This window comes from Protopterus annectens, chromosome 8.part0 (genome assembly GCF_019279795.1).
Source record: "Protopterus annectens isolate FY-2018-M chromosome 8.part0, PAN1.0, whole genome shotgun sequence".
Classification (NCBI taxonomy): domain Eukaryota; kingdom Metazoa; phylum Chordata; order Ceratodontiformes; family Protopteridae; genus Protopterus; species Protopterus annectens.
Genome location: NC_056741.1, coordinates 7,255,271 through 7,280,162, shown reverse-complemented (window position 1 = coordinate 7,280,162; position 24,892 = coordinate 7,255,271). Strand labels below are relative to the sequence as shown.

At 43.2% G+C, this 24,892-nt stretch overlaps 1 protein-coding gene across 1 annotated transcript in view; it reads left to right on the top strand.

Moving 5' to 3' along the window:
- Nucleotides 1–24,892, top strand: part of LOC122808603 (tumor necrosis factor receptor superfamily member 1A-like) — a gene marked incomplete in the record, with an annotated part of 609,848 nt that overhangs the window by 367,244 nt on the left and 217,712 nt on the right. Inside the window, 1 exon segment of the mRNA XM_044079560.1 lies at nt 9,251–9,397. Within this exon segment, the coding sequence (XP_043935495.1) occupies nt 9,251–9,397 (147 nt within the window).

The following is a 24,892-nucleotide window of genomic DNA, read 5'->3' as shown; positions in this document are numbered from 1 at the left end:
CTTATGGTGTATCTTACCTATTCCACTTTTTTCCCAGCATGCTTTTTACATGACATAACCCCTAGCTAACAGATATAGGTTCATAGGTGTTTGTTAGGTTAAGGACCACAATGGCCTTTTAAACCCAAATCTGTGACAAATTCTGTTGCCCTTGATAATTGAAAGCAGGTGCTTGAGTGATGAACCATTTACAGGCTGCCTGTGTCCATTAGAGACATTGGTGCCAAACGAGGAATGAATTTCCTGATGTTCATCGTGTTACACTGCTGCAGTCATTACACTTGGGTTATCCTGCCATCAGGCGGTCCCGCAGGTGGCGTGAGTTCCAAAGTCTTGGTCTGGCGTCGGTTGCTGTCACTTCTTCCCTGACGTCAGTGCGCCAGGGGTATATAAGACACATCCTTCACCATTTTCTTCAGTCTTTCTTGCAGCGCGGTGCCCGAAGCAGAAGCAGTTCGCAAGTACCGGTCGGCCGACTCCTGAGAAGTCGAATTTCAAATCCGAAATCTTCAATAATGCTAAGTACTCTGTTGGGGAAACTTTTTTCTTGCCTCAGACCAATGTCAGAAAAAGTTAAGAATTGTATTTCTTGTGGGAAGCAAATACCTCATAAGGACTTCCACTCTTACTGTATTCCATGCCTAGGCCCTGATCACGACGTAACTAATTGGCGGGTTTGTGCTAGATTTAATAAACGCACTATAAAAAGACGTTTTGACTTTGCTTTGCACTACTTTGGCCGAAGGTTCAATTATACTATGCCGTTGGATCAACAGACGACCGCAATACCAAAAAAACGCAAAGATAAGGATAAAGACAGGCATCTGAGGTCCAAAACCGACGACAAAACCTCTTCTAGGCCAGTCGCCGGTTCTCAGTGAGGCACTTTCGCAGCCCCTGACACCAACTACCTCAGAGCCACAGGCCGCCTCTGACTCCCACGTGGAGACAACTAGGCCTCTGGAAACTCAAGGTATTGGGCCTACGGAAACTAATCCCTCAGATGGGTCCGGAGCCGCTGAGCAGGCATCGGCTTCTGAGGGTGTTTTCAGACCTTCACAACTTACTATAAAAACAACAGCCAAGACAAAAGTACCATTAAAGACAAAGAAACAAGTACAGCATTCTCCTGGACAGTTTTCCATGCCTAAGAAACAGATGCTTAAACTGGCCGAAGACCTCATTATTCTAATCAGAGGTTCCCATCCCCCTCCTGAGAAAAGGCCTAGGCAGGATACAGACTATGATTCATCTGATCAGGTTTCCATTTCCTCTGATTCCTCTTCAGACCAGGGATACTCTCTACCCCCCTATGAGGACTCTGATACTGAAGAATCTATCCCTTCAGCCTCTCCTCCCGAGGGTTATTCTTTTGGGGAAACTTTACATACCATGAGGGATCATTTCCATTGGAAAAGCCAGGATTACTCAGAATCCAATTTATTGCCTCAGCACAGGCCCTTGGCTATTCCGCCTGTGCTAGATGTTGTGAATGATGTGTTCTCTGAATCCAGCTTATCTCCTGATTCTTTGCCCCTAGCACCAGCCAAGCCAGATAGGTATTATAGAGTCCCTGACTCTCACAAGTTTCTTTATAAAAACCCTTCTGCTGATCCAGAAACTATTTCCTAGGGTCCAAAAGGGGTTAAGGCTTCCATTGCTAAAAATCCAGTACCCACTGACAGAGATTCCAGAGCTTTGGATAGATGGGGGAAGAAAGTATACACTTCTGCAACTTTAGTAGTAAGGGCTTTAAATTGCCAGTTTCACATTCTTAAGTACCAACAATATTTAATGGCTCAGTTAAAACAGAAAATGCTTGCAAGCTCAGAAGCTCCTGATTGCAAAGAAATGCAGGATTTATTGCATGCAGTTGAACAGATGGGAAAACATACTCTACAATGTGGTTTTGATTCTTTAGAGGCTTCTTGTAGAGGCGCAGTTACAGGTTCTGTGATTCGAAGCCATGCTTGGTTAAAAGAATAGAGTTTACCTGAACATGTTAAGGCAAAATTATTGGCTACTCCTTTACAGCATGATACCTTGTTTGGTGTTAAGGCAGAAGAGGTGTTCAAGAAAATGGAGGATAAAGCTAAATCTATGCAAACAGTCAAGGGTTTCTTACAGGTACAGCCACCTCGATTTAGCAGAAATTGGCCAACAAAGAATTGGTCCTTTCCAGTGTCAGGCCAGAGAGAGGCCAGATACAGATGCCCAAGAGGCAGATCTCAACCCCAAGGCTCAAACAGACAATGACAGTGGGGCACCTCAACCCCAAAAGGAGGTGAGGACAAGTCTCAACCTTACAGGAAACAGTCACAATGACTTTCCCCTGCGTACGCCAAGCACTTCCCTTTTGGAAGCCCCCTTAGGGGGAAAACTAGCACTTTTTTCTCAAAACTGGCAAACAATCACCCAAGACAAATGGGTTCTGAATATTGTGTCTCAGGGTTATAGGTTCCACTTTCATACTTTACCAAGGCTAAAAGGAATGCCAGACCTGCCACAAAATCAATGGGCAGAGACACAAAAACAAATTTCAGCCCACATGGACATGAGAGCTATTCAAAAAGTACCACAACAGGAACAAGGACAAGGATTTTACTCAAGACTCTTCCTGGTCCCCAGAAAGGACAAGGCCTGGAGGCCCATACTAGACCTTTCAATTCTAAATACTTACCTGGATATTCTGAAATTCAAAATGTTGACATTACAGCAGCTTCTACCCATGCTGGGCAAGAAGGCTTGGCTTGTTACTCTGGACCTCAGAGGCATACCTGCATGCCCCTATCAGACAAAATTGCAGAAGATACCTCAGATTCAAAGCGAGTACAATGCACTACCAATTCTCTGCACTGCCCTTTGGCTTATCTACTGTGCCCAGGGTCTTCACAAAGTGCCTGGCACCAGTAATTGCATTTTGCAGACAAAAAGGAATACAAATATATCCATACCTGGACGACTGCCTCATTCAAGCAGAGACAAAGGACATTCTTCTACAGCATCTGGCGTTTGTAAAAAGATTGCTAACTTCTCTAGGGTACACAGTAAACGAAAAGAAGTCAAAACTAGTGCCCTCACAACAGATGATATTCCTGGGTGCCAGCTTAAGTATAACGGCCCAGATGGCTTATCTCACGCCAGACAAACAAGTTCAGCTAACTCAATATTTTCAATTACTGGCAAAAAAGTCCCATCTCCCTGCAAGAAAAATTCTGCAGGCCCTGGGATTCATGGCATTCTGCATGCTACTAATACCATATGCCAGACTGCATATGAGGAAATTACAATGGTACCTAAAAAGTGTTTGGACTCAACACTCACACAGTTTAGAAGCAGTAATACCAATGATTCCCTGCCTACAACAGGAGTTTCGATGGTGGGCACAGGCATGTCACCTAAACAAGGGTCAGCCTTTTACCCTACCCACATCCAGGCAAACTCTAACAACAGATGCTTCAGACTACGCCTGGGGAGCACACATGACAGTAAAATGCATTCAGGGCAAGTGGACCTAAGACCAGATGCATCTTCACGTCAATCAAAAAGAGATGTTGGCTGTTCAGAATGCCCTAACAGCTTTCAAGGCCCTTCCACATCCAGGACCAACTATTATTAAAAACAGACACCACCACAATAATGAGGTACATAAACAAGCAAGGGGGCACTCATTCTTATCCCCTATGCAGCCAAGCCATGACCTTGTGGAACACAGCTCTAACGTATCAAGTTCACCTACAAGCACAATTCCTGCCAGGAAAGAAAAATACTGTGGCAGACTATCTAAGCAGAAATGTCATGGACCCTCACAAATGGAAATTGAATCCACAAATCTTCAGCATGGTAACGCAAAAATTGGGATGCCCAGACATAGATCTTTTTGCCTCCCCACTGAATTGCCAACTACAAAAATTCTGCACAAGGACTTATCACAAGCAAGCATGGAAAGTGGATGCTCTTTTGTTCAGCTGGAAAAACCTAAAAGTTTATGCCTTCCCGCCACTGCCTCTCCTTTCAAAGGTACTCCTAAAAGCCAGACAAGAAAAAAACACAGATGATCCTGATTGCTCCAGACTGGCCACGCCAGCACTGGTATCCTATCTTAAGGAACTTAGCTCAAGGGCCCACCTTGGATTTTGCCTCAAGTTCCACACCTCCTGACTCAGCAAAACAATCAGATCCTGCACGGTCAGCTCAAAACCCTAAACCTGGCTACATGGCACATTTATTAGTCAAACAGGCAACACCTCTCTCTAAAGCTGTTATGGATGTCATTTTGGAGGCCAGGAGGCCTAGCACCAGGAAAGCTTACTCAGAAAAATGGAAGAGATTCTGCGCCTGGAACCAAGCTCAAAGCCTTGACCCTCTTGTTCCAAACATTCCTCAGATTTTACAATACTTAACTGAGATGTTGGACAGAGGCCTATCCTTCAAATCTATTAAGATCCACGCCTCTGCCATTTCAGCACATTACAACACGGATCCTCCTTTATTCTCTCATCCCCTGCTAAAGCAGTACCTCAGAGGGGCTAAAAACATAAGACTGCCCCGGAGAGCACCACCACCAAATTGGGACCTCAATTTCGTTTTGGAAAAACTGACCTTGCCACCTTTTGAGCCAGCCAATACAGCCGATCTAAAATTTTTATCATGGAAAACAGCTCTGCTCCTGGCAGTAACTTCAGCACGAAGAGTCTCAGAGCTACAGGCATTAATGGAAGTGGAACCGTTTATAATTTTTCATCAGGACAGGGTTTCTTTAAGGACAAACCCTACCTTTATGCCAAAGGTGGTATCTAGTGTGGCTCTTAACAAAACCATCCATTTGCCAACTTTTTATCCAAATCCCCAGAATAAAGGGGAGAAACTTCTGCATTCTTTGGACATACACAGGCAGCTATGCTTCTACTTGGACAAAACAAAAGCTTTCAGGAAAACTGAGCAACTGTTTGTAGCATATGCTGCAGGATCACAGGGCAAGGCTATCTCAAAGCAGACTATATCCAAATGGATAGGACACTGTATTCGTTACTGCTACACACAACATGGAAAATCAGTCCCAAATAACATTAGGCCACATTCCACCAGGGCAACAGCCACTTCAACAGCCTTTCTCAGAGGCGTACCTACCAAGGAAATTTTGGAGGCTGCAACTTGGAGTTCAGTGCACACCTTTACCAAGCATTACCACCTGCCTCTTTACACTAAATCCAGAGCAGGATTTGCCACTGCAGTTCTGCTGGGCCTCATAGCCAATCCTAACTCTTTATAGACCAGCCACCCAATCTTAACTTTGGGATTCTACCCAAGTGTAATGACTGCAGCAGTGTAATACGATGAACATAGTACAGTTTTGTACCTACCATAAATGTAGATGTTCGAGTGTTCACACTGCTGCAGTCCAGATTACCCTCCCTCCATCCCCTCTGAATTAACTGGACTTATCTATACCTTTCTATCTTATACAACCTTTGTGGTGTATTTGCTTGTAACTGAAGGTATTGTTCTTATTTTATATGTATATTTTTTATTAGCAATATGTATTGCCTACCTACTTGGGGGCACCTGACATCTGGGGCAAGAAAAACTGAAGAAAATGGCGTTGGATGCATCTTCTATACCTCTGGCGCACTGGCGTCAGGGAAGAAGCGACAGCAACCAAAGCCGGACCAAGACTTTGGAACTTGGGCCGACTGCGGGACTGCCTGACGGCAGGATAACCCAAGTGTAATGACTGCAGCAGTGTGAACACTCTAACATCTACATTTATGGTAGGTACAAAACTGTACTTTCCCTATCCAGTTGTCCAAGTTCCAGTTGAATTGAATTAGGGAGGAACTCTACTTCACATGGATGGGGAACCATTTTCAGAGATGGGGTTTTCTTTGGGATACATACCTATCTATCCACAGGTCCTGCTTATTTCATAGTAAAAGTTTAAGTCTTCAGAAAGGGTAATTCTGGTGCTGTTTAGTTTGTGGATATGTAGGAGATCCATCATAGTGGAGTGTGACAATGAATGCATTGCATGCCAGGTGTAGATCTCCCCTACAGGAATTTAGGGTCCTGAGGTGGTCTGCATAGGGCATGTTACTTACTTACTCCCTGTATTCTTTTAGTGAAGAAAGTCTGTGGACATTTCAGTTGTGGGATACACCTGGTTAGGTCCATACCAAAGGGGACATTGTACTCAAGGATAGGTCTGATTGAATGCCCAATACAGGGGGATAATGACTTCCTCGGAACTTGATGACATACGTTTGCTTATAAGTTGCACAACATAGAATGATTTCCTACTGCTGCAGACACATGATCATCAAAAACTAGATTGTTATTTGTGTCCCCCACCCCAAGTTACTGAATGCTGGGTCAATTAGTGTTTTCTCAATATGATGGTTACCAGGGGTGGATGACTTCCCAAAGAATATTATTGTGCATTTCTTGGCATGTATTTTTAGTCTAGCTGTTCCTGGAGAACATTTGTGTTGGTGGGGGATTCAGTGATGGCTCCTAATTTGCTATCATCTGCAAACTTAGTTATCCAGAGGCCACTGACATTGGCTTTGACTTCAGAGAAGTAAATGCCAAAAAGGAGAGGTCCTACGACCAATGTCTGAGGGACTCTGTTTATGACTAGCCTCTTTGTAGAGGTAGACTCCCCAATTCAAACTTCCTGGGTCCTGCCTGTGAGCCAGCTGGCTATCCACCAGGTGACATTAGGGTTTGTACCTAACCTCTTGAGTGTGTCAACAATACCAAAGTGGGGTATTGTGTCGAATACCTTGGCCAGGTCAAGGTGGGCAGTGTGAATCACTTTTTCCTCGTCCATTGCTTTGGTGACCTTCTCAAAGAAGTCCACCAGGTTGAGTAGGCATGACCTGCCCTTGACAAAATTGTTGGGTCCAGTGTCTGGAGGTTTACTATATCACTGCTGATCATTTCCATCATAACTCTTTCCATGGCTTTGCATATGAAACTAGTGAGACTTATGGGTTTGTAATTTCCAGGGTCTGTAGATGGTCCACCTTTTTGCAGGGGATGACTGCTGCTGTTCTCCATTCATGTGGCACAAAGCCTGTTTGGAGGCTACAATTAAATAGCAATTCCTGAGAGCCTGATAGGTCATATTTTATGCTATTTAGAAGGCATCCTGTGATATTGTCTGGGCCCATTGATGCAGTGTTCTTGGTCTTGGAGAGAGCATTAAGGACCTGTTCCTTAGTGATAGCAGGGGCAGTTATATTTGATGGTATTTCCTGAGGGAAGGTTGAAGGGGAGAGAAGGGAGGGTAAAGCTGGAGCTGAATTTGACAGCCAGTAGGTCTGGTTATATATTCTGGCTCAGTGTAGATGACTCCATTAACAATGAGCTCTGCACACAGTTGTCTATTGCCTTTGAGATTTCAAACATAGCTAAAGAATGCTTTGTGGTTGTCCTTGGCCTAGGAGGCCAAATTTATCTCAACGTTGGCATTGGTAAACCTTTTGTCCTCTGAGTTGTTTGTTTATTTCGTGTGCTTTAATTCTGCTGGGGGCTGCACCCCTAATTTTTGCCATGATTTTTTTGCTTTTGTTGTATAACCCGTTGATGTTGTGATTCCACCAGGGTGGCTTGTTTTTTGAGTTAGGTCTATACTCCTTCCTGGTGGCTACAGCTGTCTCTATGTGGCAATCAGCATACTTGTATAGGGTTTCTGTGAACAGTTCTGTGTAGGCAGCAGTGTTCTTAGGGTTTATGGGGGCTTAAATTTTGCCAGGTTATCACTTAACAGTAAGAAGTTAGCCTTAGAGTGGTTCCTGAATATTTCCGGGTTAGCTCGGGTTCCAGGTTTTATTTTCACTTCAAAAGAGAGCATTTTGTGGTCTGACCTTAACAGGGAAAACATTACACTAGGGGGTGTGCACAGCACTCTCCCATATTGCTGAGGACCATATCCTGTATGGTTGCACCCCTGGTCAGTGTACTGACAGTCTGGTCCAGGGAGTTTGTTTACAGAATTTAGGAACCTCTGCACCTGAATGTTTGGTGGTGTTGTATATGATTCCCAGTTAATAGTGTGGTAATTAAAGTCACTTATGAATACTGGGTTGGATGGTGAGTGTTTCCAATAAGTTTAAGTACATGGTGTGGTTTTCCTGGGTCATAGAGGGGGACCTATAGCTTGCAAGGAAGTGGTATTGGATTTTAGCTATGGTGATTTGACCTGCCTTAAGGTGTATTTATTTTTGATGTAAAAAGGGACACTGCCACCTTTAGTCGATGTTTGTGCACTGCTTTCTCTTGTGTTGTAACTGCTTCGGCAGTTTTGACTGGATGTGTCGTCCATTGATTCTGTCCTCTGCAGTTATAAACCACCAAACTTGTGCAAGTTATTTAGTGTCCTCCATGATAGTTTTGCTGTTATTAGATATAGGACCCTTCATCAGATGTACAGTTGGCATTAAGCTGCTCTGATCAGTTATTCACTGTATATAAATAATATGGTCACATAAATACAGTTTGTTTTCATTCATTGTCTGGTGATCGTTTTATCCGTTATTAATGGCTGTTTGTTTCTGTTTCCATCTGTAGCTTACATTGATATTCTAGGTAGTGCTTGGGCAAGGCAAGTCCTTTTAACTGGTTATTAAGCACGTACATAAAGTAAGGTAAAACGTACAGTCTGCCACATTAGACGGCGGTGGGTTTTGAGGTTTTTGTAACCCTTATGACGCATTGTGACTGTAGGTGTTAGGTGACATTGTATCGGCTGGAAAACTGTTTTTGCTGCATTACAGATCAACTCAGTAGACAACATAGTTTGGATAAATCCACCTGTCCAGGTAAAAAATGCACATGCATAAATAAACAGTGTGATGCGGGACTATCCTAATGTACGAAGGCATGTGCAGTAAAGTAAATAACATAGTAAAGCAAGTTAAAGCATGTTTTATATGTATAAATAATGTAATTTGTTTATTACCTTTATACCTTTAAGCCAGCAATGATATTCACTTTGTATGTAATATTTGTATGTGTATTTTTTGTATGTTTGTATATATTTTTTTCACTTTGTCATTTTTGCTGTAGAATGGCTATGTCATGTATCTGTTGTGTTTTCCCCCAGGCTAAGACTGAAATGGGTCCAGTGAGATCAGTGCTTGACCCCGATTACCAAATTCAAAATAAAAAAATAGAGTGGATAATAAGATAACCTTGTGGTTTCGTATTAACCTTCTGCCAGTGTTTTTTTTTTTTTTCTGTTTTATAGATTTTGGATTGTTGGAAATAACACCTTGTTCAAAAGAACACAACACTGAGTGTGTCTGTACGAAAGGATCCTACTGTGAAAATGCTGAGTGCCGACACTGTAATGAGCACACACCCTGCGATGCTGGAATGGAGGTGGTGTTTCCAGGTAAGAAAAAAAAAACTAAGGTGAAAAATGAGAATTAAGGACAGCCAAGTCCAAAGCTTCCCATCGCAAAGCAGGGATTTTAATGGGAAAATAAAAAACAAAATGCACACACTTGGGAGATGAGACATTTAAAGAAGGCTCCTGTTGTGTGAGCAGTAAGGAGGAGTGAACTCGGTAGTAACGTCCATACTCATCCACCAATCCAGATGCATGGAATATGTGTGTGTGTGTGTGTGTGTGTGTGTGTGTGTGTGTGTGTTTGTGTGTGTGTATATATATATACACACACACTGGATATAAAATGTGTACACACCCCTGTTAAAATGCCAGGTTTTTATGATGTAAAAAAATTGAGACTACAATAAATCATTTCAAAACTTTTCCCACCTTTAATGTGATCTGTAACCTGTACAATTCAATTGAAAAACAAATTTGTTAGGGGGAAAAATATAAAAAAATGTACAATAAGCTGGTTGCATAAGTGTGCACACCCTTAAACTAATACTTTGTTGAAGCATCTTTTGATTTAATTACACATTCAGTCGTCTTGGGTACACACCTGCCAGCAATTAATGAGAGACTGATTAACCCCAAATAAAGTTCAGCTGTCCTAGTAGGATTTTCCAGGCATTTACTCAGTTGCTTGCTACAGCAAAAGCCATGGATCGCGGAGAGCATACAAAGCATCAAAGGGAACTCATTGTTGAAAGGTATCAGTCAGGAGAAGGGCACAAAAAAATTTCCACAGCATTGGATATACCATGGAACACAGTGAAGACAGTCATCAGAAAGTGGAGAAAATATGGGACAACAGTAACATCGCAAAGAACTGGACGTCCCTCCAGAATTGATGAAAAGACCAGATGAAAACTGGTCAGGAAGGCTGCCAAGAGACCTACAGCAACACTAAAGGAGCTGCAGGAATTTCTGGCAAATACTGGTTGTGTACTACATGTGACAGCAATCTCCCGTATTCTCCATATGTCTGGCCTTTGGGGTAGGGTTGCAAGACGGAAGCCTTTTCTTACACAGAAAAACATCCAGGCCCGGCTAAAATTTGCAAAATAATACATAGTCTCCCCAAAGCATTTGGGAAAATGTGTTATGGTCTGATGAGACCAAGGTTGAACTTTTTGACCACAGTTCCACAATGTACTTTTGGCGCAACAGCAACACTTTGCATCAACAAAAGAACACCATCCCCATGGTGAAGTAATGGTGGTGGCAGTATCTTGCTTTGGGGTTGCTTTTCTTCAGCTGGAACTGGGGCTTTACTCAAGGTGGAGGGAATTATGAACAGTTCCAAATACCAGTCACTTTTGGCCCAAAAACTTCAGGCATCTGCTAGAAAGATGAAGCTGAAGAGGAATTTCGTCTTTCAACATGACAATGACCCCAAGCATACATCCATATCAACAAAAGTGTGGCTTCACCAGAAGAAAATTAGTTTTGGAATGGCTCAGCCAGAGCCCAGACCTAAATACAATAGAAAATATGTTGGATGACCTGAAGAGGGCTGTGCACAAGAGATGCCCTCGCAATTTCATAAATTTGGAGCGCTTTTGCAAGGAAGAGTGGGCAAATAATGCCAAGTCAAGTTATGCCATGCAGATAGACTCTTACCCAAGAAGACTTGTAATTAAATAAAAAGGTGCTTCAACAAAGTATTAGTTTAAGGATGTGCACATTTATGCAACCGTATTAGTGTACGTTTTTTTATATTTTTTCCCCTAACAGATTTGTTTGTTTTTCAGTTGAGTTGTACAGGTTATAGGTCACATTAAAGGTGGGAAAAGTTTTGAAATGATTTATTGTGGTCTCATTTTTTTTTATATCACAAAACCTGGCATTTTAACAGGGGTGTGTACACTTTATATCCTGTGTGTGTGTGTGTGTATGTGTATGTAATGTATATATAAATATACCTACATATATGTATGCACAGATTCACGTTATAACCTCGAAATACTGAAATATCAAATTTCAGTATCTCGAGACTATAAAGCTGAAAAATCAAAATACCGAAACCCCAAAACCGCAAATTTTAAACACACCCTATACCACACAAACACACACACATACACCTTCCTCCCCACACTACAACAAGCAAACAAAACACCACAAATACACAAACCTACCATACACCCCCCACTTGTATATACCAACTCCCAGGTCACACTAAAAATGACACATGAAACCCACCACTACACAATCTACATTCCTTTCTCACAAACACACATCACATACATACAAACACCACCATTCTCAACACTTACACACACACTCTTACCTACATACCTTCACCTACATCTACAACTTCCCAACACACTATCATACAATAAAATCCCTACCCAAAACCCTTACAATATAAACACTTACCTGAATCTCCAGCTATCCACTAACACAGCGCACCACCATAACCGCTGATTTGACATTTCCAGATTCGCTTATGTGGTCTTTCGCGGAAATGAGCTTTCGCTATTATAGTCTCTAGATACTGAAATTCAATATTTCAGTATTTTGAGATTATAAAGTGAACCCGTATGCATGCGCATACACACACACACACACACACACACACACACACACACACACACACACACACACACACACACACGTGTGTGTGTTTGTGTCTTTCTGTTGTGTATCTGTTTAAGGGCTAAACCAGTAAATCTTTGCATGTGTGGCTTGACAGTCTAGAGCTAAACTGAAGGTTGTTTTCAAAATGTTCCTCTTTTATTTGTTGTGCACTAAGATGCAATCGAATTATGAGACATGCTGGCAGAAATCCAGGAGCTGGAAAGATGAGGTGGAGATGTGTGATGACATGGCTCTAATAACTAAACTTGGTAGAGGAAACATGTTACTGATGAGCTACAGAGAACTTGGGGGGTGGCTGGGGGGCAGTATACTGTGATACAGTTTGTACAGTTTGGAAGGAGTGTGTGAAGCGAAAGATGAGCAAAGGGAATTGGGACGGATATTGGAAGAAAGTATGAGTCCAGGTGAAGATGTCAGACAGGAGACATTATTTTGTGGGATCAGGTTACTTTTCTGGATGAGGTGCTGTGGGATGGATATAAATGCTGTGCAACAGGTAGGCAAGACAACGTAGAGGTAGTATAGGCTGTCAGAAGTATGGACAACTCACAGTAGAGAACATTTGGAAGCCATAAAACGTAGATGGGGCTGTTTTAAAAGCTGTAAGATAAATGGCATGGTAAGAGACTGCTTGAATCAGGGCAGTGTGAAGTATGTGAAATGGGTCTGGGTGAATTAGGGTAGAGAAGAGCAAGAGGTTGGGGGGAGAGAGAGAGAGAGCGTAATGTAGACACAAAACTTTATAAGCAGAGCAAAGAGAGGGCTGAAAGAATTGTGATTAATAACACTGTTGGTGCTGCTGCTATGAAATTTTGTCAACTATTTTTATTTAACAATTGTTTACCAGGAAAGTCTGACTTGGAAGGAGCTCATTTTCAGCTTAGGCCCAGGGAGAAATGCTGCAGAAGCATGTCTTTGTGACATGGGAGTAAACCAGAGCACCTAGAGGAAACCTTCATGAATGCAGAGAGGACATGCAGACTCCACAGAAGGCACCCCAGCCAAGAATCGAACCGGAGAACCTCTTGCTGTGAGGCAACAACGGTAACCACTACACCAGTGTGCCATAGAAATATATCGATGCTGTCTCATGGTGAAAATGCCAGAAATTGTGACTGTAAAATTCCAGTACAGAACAGCAATGAGTTGTGTGTGATGTGTTTTGAAAGTGGAATACTTTTTTCAGTGGATTACTCTATCTAAAAGTTTTTGGTCTTCATGCCCTTTCTGATTGCTGAACCAGATTAATAATCAAAGTGTTGTTGCCTCCAGATCTAGAGACAGACAGACCCAAAAAAGTCATCAGACAAAACCAAGCTGACAAACACACATCCAAGGACAATGAGCTGCATAAATGGTGATCTGAGGATTTCTTCAGCTCCAAAGGTTCCATGGACTAAGTCAGTGTCTGTTTAACTCTAGTTCATCCCCATTCTTTAGCTCCATCTATGTCTGAGCTGATTGCTCTACATAAATTGCTGAAGAGACTTTGGAACAGTTTTTCATCTGAGTGGGAGTTGCCCTGAATACCATCGCGACCACCCTCAGCCTCGTCAGGTAGGTCCTTCAGGTCTTACAGGAGGTAGATGTAGATCGTATGATGTGGACCTTCCTCAAGACTCTGATGGAGATGGATGTCCTCCCATCCCCTTCTTTGTTGAGGATGGATAGGGCTTTCCAAACATCTCCCATATTGGCTCCTTCTTTGGTAGACATTTCGGCACCTGTGGTTTTGAAGCCAATCCTAGACCTTAAGTGTGTCTTCTCTGCATCGACTTGGATCCCTGGCTTAATGCCTGAGGAATGGATCTGATACACTTGACACCCAGGCTCTCTGAGTTGAGGGTGTCTGTGGGACCTTCTCCTTGACTGGATGTCTTCAACACTGTCTCATACAGCTCCCTTGTCCCTGTCAGAGCCTTTGGACTTTGAGTCATTGGCACAGATTCCCTCCTGGAAGCCTTCTACCTTTTCTGTTTCAGCGATGCCTTCTTCAGTGTTGCTTACGTCTCCTTTGGGAGGAGTGAATCCTGTTACTGAGGCAGACTCCTTGGATCCAACCAAGGTTGGTGTGGCTTTCCAGTTTATGGGGAGGATCATTTCCTCTCAGTGGACCCTCAGACTTGTTCATAGACAGCCCAATCATATATCTACGGGTCAGAGCCAAAGGATGGTCCTCAGAAGTACCATCAGTAGAAGTTCTTTGAGGAGTATGATCAGACTAATCCCCCAAATGCCACAAGAAAGGGGATGTGCATTGACTCAGTCAATCTATCACTTCCAGCACTAGCTCAGAGGATTAAGGTTCACCCCAGTCCCCTCTGGAAGATGCTACCTTCGGAGATCATTGAATTAATGCACAAAAAGGGATCTTGGCCAACTAACCCTCCATCTCAGGACAAGGACTTTCTTTTTGAGGCCTACAGCTCAGCTCACTCTACATATTGGGTGGCTCCTCCAGCAGAATCCTGTCTGTGAACTATCAAGATTTCCACCGAATGTTCGATTTTTGTGTCATAGTTTTGATCTGTCATTAAATTTGTGGTTTTCTGGCAAATCCCGGAAGACTGAAGTCACTAAATAATGACAGTCCTTTGAGTTTAAGATGACTTATCGTTCAGAAAATGCATGCCAATAAAAATCTTGTTATTCTAGCAAGTTTTAAGTTTCTAAGAGCAGTATTTAAAATCTGCCACTAGTTTTGGGCCTTTGCCCCCCCTCCCCCATTATTTTAGATTTCACCCAAATTTCTTGCACTAAGAGGCTGAGAGGTATGTGTCAGGAGGTCATGGCAGGAACCTCATACATGTGAAGCAATATAGCGAAAACCTGACATTTCTTGGGGCCCCTGCAAGGATAGGCAGCATTGGTCTAGAGTTCCCTTGATTGATTCCATTATTGTGGCAGTGGCAACAAAGAAAGAGTTAACTAAACAGCCACTGTCCATCCACCCAATAAGGAATTCAGGGCCATAGTCAGATTAGGGAAGCAGACGTGCTTCAGGGATATTTTCTCTTTGGGGCCTGAATTCTGCCACTCTTATGAATAATTTCCAGAGGAATTGAGTGCATCAGACACTTATCACTCTGAGAAGATCACCTGCATTCTGACACCTCGTAGCATTTGAAAACCTCGCTGGGCAAATTGGTAAATATTATAAACCTCTTCATGCATCTCATAGTTAATGCAGCAGATGGAGTGGCACAGGCTGCTGGAGTGGATATTACACTGAGGTGCCAGGCCTAGCTATATCTTTGAGATTTTTGCAGATAATTTGAAGGTGTTCTTTTCTAATTTCCCTGTGGCGCATCATTTTTGCTTGGTCCTTCCATAAGAAGTGTGAACAGATGGCAAAACGGTTTTTGCTGTGTGATTTAAATTTGAGGCATTGCTAAAATTGTATGACAGGAAACAAAAAGGTTTAAAATCAGTGTGGTTTAGGCGAGCCAAGCATCAACCATTTGAGACCACTGAGGATCAGGGGGACCGCAGAACCATGAATGTTATGAGCCTTTCTCAGATGGGCAGATCCACCATCCTTGAAGAGTTGCCTGACTGTTTAACTTTGGAGGAAGTTGGGAATCATTTATCCCTCTAATCTCATGCATGGATGACGATCTGACACGTCCAATGGGTAAGCAGAAGAATATCCAGAGGGTGTACAATTCCATTTTTCCAGTCACCCCACCAAATGAGATGTCCACCTCCAGCTGTACCTTCCACCAACTAAAGGTTATTTAAAGAGAGGTTCTCTCTCTTGTCCAAAAAAGAGCCATTCTAGAGGTTCCACAAAATCAGACAGGGTCAGGATTGTACTTGAGATTCTTTTTGTTCAAAGAAAAGTGAGGGCCTGAGGGCTGTTCTGGACCTTAGCCATCTAAACATTCGTGCTAGGAAGACCCAGCTCAAGATGGTCACGTGTCATCAATTTTGCCATGCCTGCAGGTAAACAATTGGATGCAGTCTAATCTCCAAGATCCTCGTCTTCACATCAGAGTAGCCAAAGCATCCAGGAGATTTCCTTGTTTTCACATATTGGCCAGTCCGTTCCAGTTCAGGGCCCTGTCTTTTGGTCTCACCACAGCCCCACAAGCATTAACCAAGTACATAGCCATTTTAGCTGCACACTTGTGGCTACAAGGGATCTGAGTGTTCCCCTATCTAGACAAATGGCTCCTGGATGCCCCAACAAGGCAATTATTGTTCATTGCTAGAGACTACTTGCCGCAGCTCTGTCAGTCCTTGGGCATATCCATATCAACTCTTGAAGTGGTGCCAGACCATCCAGTTCATTGGATGTTTAGATATGGCTACACCCCTTCCTCACGATAGAAATCGAGCTTTAAGAAATAACATCCAGATTCTCGTCCATTGCAGTCATCCTTCAGCTCTTCTAGTCTTCAGAGATTTGGCACTAATGGCATTCTGATGGTGCAGTTGTCTCATTTTTCATTTGAGGAGTCTGCTGTGGCTTCTAAAGGCTCAATGGTCTCAGGTTTCTCAACCTGTTTTGACCCCTATCATCATGACCAACCTTTGCAAGGAGCAGTGGTGATGATGATGACTAAATTTCCCAACATTCACTATGGGAGAACCTTTGTTCTTCAGTCATCTGTAGCAGTAGTGACCACGAATGCCTCTTCCATGGGATGGGGTATTGCAGGGGATGGATAGTCCAAGGATTATGGAGTTCTAAAGAGACCGGTCTTCACATCTGTAGCTCAGAGATGTGAGCAGCCCTCCTCACATTGAAGAAGATAAAGGACTACCCTCATCCTGGGGTTATTTCTGTCCATATGGACAAGTATAACTGTTTGTCAAATCAGTAAACTATAGAGAAGTAGGGCTTACCCTTTGTACTGGAAAGTGATGAGGATTTAGCAGTGAGAGATCGCTTTGTATTGCAAATTCGTGGGAAGACCCATTGCCTTGCTGACAGGCGCAGCACACTCATCTTGAAGCCTTACAAGTCATCTCTCAAGCCAGTTATGTCACAGCAGATATTCAGCCATTAGGACCAAACCTGTTGGGATCTTTTTGCTTCCCCATCCAACATCAAATGCATCCAAGTGCTATGATTCCCCCAAAGGGGAACAGTCTCGAGAGATGCTTTGACTGAGCATGACCCTCCTGGGGTATGTTATGCTTATTGTCCCCCCCCTATTATCTGAACATTATCTAATAATGTAGTTAGGATTCTGTCCGCATCCTAGGAGGAATCCACTTGTAAGATTTACTGTGGTGAGTGAAAACATTTTGTGACAGGCATTCTCAGGATGTTTGTTTTTCTTTTCCTGTTACGGATGTTTCACTTCCTTGTTAACATGTCTGACTGTCTGATGGCTGTCATTGTGATCCAGAAAGCATTCCTCTCAACCGTGGAGGAGGATGTGCTGCAAGTGAAAATGTATAATACCATTGTTTGGGACATAAACTTGGAGGTGGGTAGGCTTTGGAAGTAGTCACAGAGGTGGGGGGGGGTATCACTATTCTGTTACCTATATGCCATCAGCACAGAACATAGGAGCAGACAGTGGTTAGATAACAATCAGACTCCCTTGACTAGATGTTGAAAAGGGATGTATTTCTGGATCTAACTAGGGTGTGGGGTGTAGAAGACGTAGACTGTATTTGACTCCCATCTGCATAGGCAGCTGAAACAATTCTGTCCTGGTAGTAAGTCCAGTGGCCATTAAAACAGATGCATTCTCCCTGATTTTGACAGATCATTTCCTTTACACTTTTTCCCCCACACACTTTATCTCCAGGATACTGATCAAAGCAAAAGGGAAAAGAGCAAAAATGGTTCTTACAGCTGTTTGTGTCCAAGGCAAAGCCGACTACCTTTTCTGAACAATATGCCAAGAGCAAAACCCAAAGTATGGTCTCCATGAGCAGATGTACTGACACAAAAACAAAGGGTCTCTAGTGCACCCTAACTGACTATGCTAAAGCTGACTATTTGGATGATCTTACCCTGATTGGATGATCTTACTCTGATTACAGGTAGGTGCAAGGATTCAGAGGACTTGGTAATTGTTGTTGGGGAGGCTAGAAAACCTAAAACAAGAAAATCTTGCCTAACAAAGTGGAAGAGATTCTGTGTCTCATGCAAGTCCATATATATATTAACCAGAAAGGCCTGAGTGGCATTTTGTTAGAAGTTTTCAAAGCAGGATTAGCTTACACCTCTATAAAAATGCATGCTTTGCTATCTCTGCCTGTCTTCCATAAGAGCTCCTCTTGTACTTTATTTTTTTTTGGTGAAGTAATTCCTTAAAGAGCTTGTCCATCTCAGACCACCTACAAAACATTATTCCACCGTGGAATTGTATCTATCTTAGATAAACTAGCTTTGGTCCCCTTTAAAGCTGTAGCTCATCTTGCCTTTGGTTCCTCACTTGGAAGATGCTGTTCTTGTTGGTATCAATCACATTAGCTATATAAGTCTTAGAACTCCAAGCCCATATGTGCATAGAGCCCTTCTTTGCATTCCTTCAGGACATAGTGTCCCCTGCATACTAACCTCTCCTTACCTAAGGTGGTTTCCAGATTGACAGTTAACCAACCTGTACAACTGCTAGAAAACTGTGGGTAAAGAACCCTTCATTCCCTAGATGTGCATAAACAGCTGAGATTCTGTTTACACAGAACAAAGGATTATGTAAAGTCTGAACAGTTATTTGCCTCATTTGTAAAAGGGGAAGAGGGTAAACCTGTCCACAAACTATTTCCAAATGGCTAACATATTATATCTTTCTTTTACCAGCAGAGATAAATCTAGCAGAAGGCCGTATAGACAGCTGCTTAGGGTCTAGTGCTAGTTGGTGGGCTCAGTGAATGCTGCCAGCCCTATCATTCGGAAACTGTCATTATAAAATGTTTTCTGATGCAAAGTCGTGGTCACCAAGATGTTCTTCGTGTTTCACTGTTGCAGTCATCACATTTGGGTTATCCGCTTGCAGTTGCCCTCAGTCGGCCTGATTATCAAAGTCTTGGGTCCTGCATCGGTTGCTGTCTCATCTTCCATGATGTCAGGTAGTCAGGGGTATAAAGCATGCAGCCAACGCCATTACATCAGTCTATCTTGCCGTGCGGTGCCCAAAACCGAAGCAGTTCACAAGTGCCGGTCAGCCGACTCTTGAAATTTTCATTTTCGAGTTTCAGAACCAAAGTCTTCAACTAAAGCAAAGTACCCCTGTTCGGGAAACTTTTTCTTGCTCTAAACCGATGTCAGTAAAAGTCAATAATTGTATTTCTTGTGGAAAGCAAATACCTCACAAAGATTTTCATTCGTACTGTACTCCTTGCCTAGGCCTTGACCACGACATACCTCGCTGTCTGTGTTGTGCCTTATTTAAGCAATGAACCATTCATTGTCTGTATATTTACGCTTCTAAATATTTTGGTACTCTGTTCAGTTATCGCGATATGTCTTCAGTAAGCCATCTGACTACCGACATTTTGAAAAAACGCAAAGATAGGGTCCAAAGCTGCTGACGACACTTCTCCTAAGCTAGTCGCCAATTTGCCGGTACTCAGTGAGGTGCTTTCACAGCCCCTGATACCCGCAACTTCAGATTCGCAGGCCTCTACTGAGACCCATTCGGAGTCCGGAATGCCATGAGATGCATCAGCTGTGGAACCTGCGGATGTCTCTATCTTGGATGAGTCCGGAGCCGCTGTGCAGGCATCGGCTTCTGAGAGTGTATTCAGGCCTACCGAATTGCATATTAAACCAATGCCATCTTCTTCTTCAAGGCCTAAAACTCAAACTATGACTAGAAAACTGATGCCCAGACCACATGGTCAGGCCTCTATGCATAAAAAACAGAAAAGAATGGCTGAAGACCTTATTATTTAATCAGGGAAAGCCAACCTTCCCCCTCTAAGAGACCTAGGACTGAATTTGCTTATGATACTTCTGACCAGAATTCTGAATTTACCCTTGTATACCTATGAGGATTGTGATGCAGAGGGCTGTATTCCTTCTGCCCCCCCCCCCCCCCACACACACACACACACACACACACACACAGGATTTCTCTTTTGGTGAAACCTTGTGTACTCTTAGGGAGCACTTTCGCTGGGAAAGCCAGGATTACTCTGATTCTAAAAAGAGGCTTAGGGATTTCTTACTCCTGCCCCAGCACAGGCCTTTAGTTATCTCTCCTGTACTTGACGTTGTTGATGATGCCTTTTCTGAATCTAGCTTGGCCCCTGACTCTCTACCTCCTGCTCCCAGAAAACCTGATAGATATTACAGGGTTCCTGACTTTCACAAGTTCCTTTTTAAAAATCCTACTGCGGATCCCGAGACCATTTCACAGGGACCCAAGGGCATCAAGGCTACTACTGCCAAAAATCCTACCCCCTCTGATAGAGACTCCAGGGCGCTGGATAGATGGGGTAAGAAAGTATACACTTCTGCAACTTTGGCCATTAGGGCCTTAAACTACCAGTTTCATATGTTAAAGTATCAGCAGCATATCACTGGATTGCTTAAACAGAAAATGATGTTAATTCATGATTGTGCTGAAAATAAGGATTTACAGGATTTAATGCATTCTGCTGAACAGGTTGGAAAGCGTACTTTGCAGTCTGGTTTTGATTCACTAGAGGCATCTTGCAGGGCTGCTGTCACTGGGTCTGTACTTAGAAGGCATGCTTGGCTTAAGGAGCAGCCTTTGCCAGATCATGTTAAAGCTAAATTGCCGGATGCTCCATTAATTCAGGACCACCTGTTTGGCAACAAAGCAGAAGAAGTTCTTAAAAAGATGGAGGAAAAAGCTAAAACTATGCAAACTGTTAGATTTACTGCAAGTACAACCTCCAAGATTTAGTAGGCATTGGCCCTCTAAGAATTTGTCTTTTCCTGCCTCTTCCATGCCTTCTCTGTCCAAACCCAAAACCAGCAGAACACCCAGGATTCAGTCCCAGGGTACGCACAGGACTAAACAGTGGGGGATCCCACTTCCAAATAAGGGAGTAGTAAGACTCCCCCTAAGGTCAACTGTCTCAATGACTTAACTTTAAACCTTCCAAGCACTTCTCAACTGACTGCTCCTTTAGAGGGAAAGATTGCTCTGCAGGCAAAAAACTGGGAACTCATTACCCAGGACAAATGGCTGTTAAATATAGTTTCCTAAGGATACAGATTTCACTTCCACACATTACCAACCCCAAATGGTTGGCCAGATCTACCCCCAAATCAGTGGGCAGAGGCTCAAAAGCAAGTACTCTCTCTCTTAAGCATAAAGGCTGTTCAAACTGTACTAGAAGAGGAAAAGGGACAAGGTTTCTACTCAAGACTTTTCCTGGTACCCAGAAAAGGCAACTCTTGGCATCCTACCCTGGACCTTTCCATATTAAACACCTTTTTGGTGATTCCAAAATTCAAGATGCTAACTCATCACCAGTTACTTCCTATGCTAGGCAAAGATGCCTGGTTGGCAACACTGGATTTAAAAGAAGCCTACCTGCACATCCAATCAGGGAATCTTGCAGAAGATATCTACGCTTCAAAGCATGCTACATGCACTGTCAGTTCTCTGCACTGCCCTTTGGCTTATCTACTGTTCGCTGTGTATTCACAAAGTGCCTAGCCCCAGTCATTCCATTTTGCAGGCAAATAAATATTCAAATATACCCATACCTGGACGATTGTCTAAAGGGCAGAAAGCCAGGACATACTTTTGAATCATCTGGCATTTGTAAAAAAGGTGCTAACTTGTCTGGGGTACACCATAAATGAAAATAAATCACATCTGGTACCCTGTCAACAAATTATATTCCTGGAAGCAGGCTTGAACACAACTTCCCGGATGGCTTTCCTCATGCCAGAGAAACAAATTCATTTGACAACTTACTTAAAACTAATGGCCACAAAAACCCTGCTATCTGCAAGGCAAATACTGCAAGCCTTGGGGTTCATGGCTTCCTGCATTGTACTAATTCCATATGCAAGACTGCATATGAGGAAACTACAATGGTATCTAAACAGCCTATGGTGCCAACATTCTCAGGATCTAGAAGCAATGATCCCTATCATACCTTGCCTACAGTTAGAGTTCCTTTGGTGGCAGAGGCCTGCCACCTAAACAAGGGACTACCATTCACTCTACTCCCTGCCACCCAAACCCTAACAGATGCATCAGACTAAGCGTGGGGGCTCACCTGGCAGGGAAGTGCATTCAGGGCAAATGGAACCCAAGTCAAATGCACCTGCATATCAATCAGAAAGAAATGTTAGCCGTACAGAATGCTGTGACAGCCTTCAAGGAGCACATTCTTCCAGGACAATTAATGGTAAGGACGGACAACACCACTGTTATGTGGTACACAAGCAGGGGGGGGTTCCCATTCTTACTCCCTCTGCAGACTAGCCATGGCTCTGTGGAACACCGCCTTGAGCTACCAAGTGCATCTACAGGCTCAATTCCTGCCAGGAAAACTAAATACACTGGCAGACGAACTAAGCAGAAATCTCATGGACCCACACGAGTTGAAATTGGAACCAAAGATTTTCAACATGTTGATAAACAAATGGGCGAGCCCAGATATAGACCTTTTTACCTCTTCCCCAGAACTATCAGTTGGACAAATTAAGCAGAGGACTCCCCACAAACAAGCTTGGAAAGTGGATGCTCTGTCCTTCAGCTGGAAAAATCTATCAGTTTATGCCTTTCCTCCTCTCCTCTCCAAAGTACTACTAAAGATCAAACAGGACAAACCAAGGACGATACTGATTGCACCAGACTGGCCACGCCAGCACTGGTACCACCTCTTGCGCAGTTTGTCACTGCTGGCTCCATGGCATCTGCCTCAGACCCCTACCCTGCTGTCACAGCAGGAGAGCCAGATTCTACACCCGCAGCTTCAAACCCTGACCCTGGCAGATTGGCTAATTTCGTAATCTCTCCGTTACCATCCCTCAGTAAACAAGTGTGGATGTCATTTTGGAGGCAAGGAGGCCTAGTACTAGAAAATCTTATGCTGAAAAATGGAAAAGATTCTGTGCCTGGAACCAAACTCAAGGGATGGGCACAGCAGCACCCAATTTACCTCCGATTCTTCAATACTTAACTGAGATGCTTCACAAGGGCTTTTCTTTTTCCTCCATCAAAATTCACGCCTCAAGCCATTTCAGCTCATTACAACACAGGACCACCCCTCTTCTCATCCAGTGCTCAAACAGTTCCTCAGAGGGGCCAAAAACTTAAGACCACCCAGGAGAGCCTAAACGCCATCCTGAGACCTTAACTTTGTACTGGAAAAACTTACTTTTCCTCCTTTTGAGCGAGCTGCAAGTGCAGAGTTAAAATTTCTTTCTTGGAAAACTTCCTTCCTTTTAGCAATTACTTCAGCAAGAACAGTATCTGAACTACAAGTCCTTATGGCAGTGGAGCCTTTCATCATCTTTCATGCGGACAGGGTGTCCCTCAGGACCAATCCCGCCTTCATGACAAAGGTGTGGGATCCAATGTGGCTCTTAATCGGTCCATTCATTTGACAACCATCTTTTCTAATCAGAACAAAGGGGAAAGGATCCTGCACACGTTAGATGTACACAGACAACTTAGATTTTACTTAGACAGGACTAAACCTCAGTTATAGCTGGTCCTAATGCTATTTAAATGCCTCCTCCTATCCTTAGCTTTGGGAATCTACCCAAAAATGATGACTGCAACAGTGAAACACGAAGAACATATTACAGTTGTGTACACTTACCATAAATGTAGATATTTTAGTGTATTCACTGTTGCAGTCCTAGTTACCCTCCCTCCAGCCCCCTGACTTCCTTTGGCTATATCTTGACTCTCCTTTACTATGCTTAAAAGCTTTTTGGTGTACTTGCATTTTTATTGGAGATGTAACCTTGTGTGTGTGTGTGCGTGTATGTATGTATGTATGTGTGTGTGTGCGTATATATATATATATATATATATATATATATATATATATATATATAATTACTTCTCATTGGGGGGGTCACCTGACATATGGGGCAAGAAAAGCTGATGTAATGGCGTCGGCTACATGCTTTATACCCCTGAGTACCTGATGTCATGGAAGATGAGACAGCAACTGACGCAGGACCCAAGACTTTGATAATCAGGCCGACTGAGGGCTACTGCAAGCAGATAACCCAAATGTGATGACTGCAACAGTGAATACACTCTAACATCTACATTAATGGTAAGTGTACACAACTGTACGTTCTTTGTGCATCAGTACAGTAAATGAATTAAATTAGCCTTATTCCTTTCATTCCCTACCCCCATAAAGTACTTACCACTTGCTATGTGGTTGACCTGGCACCAGCATGAATTATCACTCATGTAGATTTTGGCATTTGGATTTTTTTCATACAGGGTGGGGGGTGGTAGTGGTAGACAGTGAAGTGTGTGTGTGTATCTATGTATGAATGTGCATACACATGCGCGCACACACACACACACACACACACACACACACACACACTTTTTTTTTGTTATAAATTTTAAGCAGTTGCTCACTTGCACAGGTTCTGTTTTTGCATTCATCCTCTGCTCTATCTCTTCTAGTTTAATTATTAAATAATCTTGGTCTCTAGATGATCCTGCCCCCCCCACGACCAGCAGTGGTACAATCTAGAAGTCCTTCCCGGAGTCTAAAGAAGCAGTTTGTTTGCTCTACAAAATTTGACAAGTGGACAAAGGTGCTTTCCTCTAGAGCCACAGCTACTACCAAAGCTTTCCTTAACGGGCCACGCCATCCAGGACATCCTTGAAGCATCTACCAGGTCATCTCTGCACACCTTCTTCAAGCATTACAGTATGAGGAAGTGCATCCAGAGGCAGGGCAGGTTTTGCTTCTACTGTCCTGCAGGGCTTCCTCTCCATTTGGCCTGTC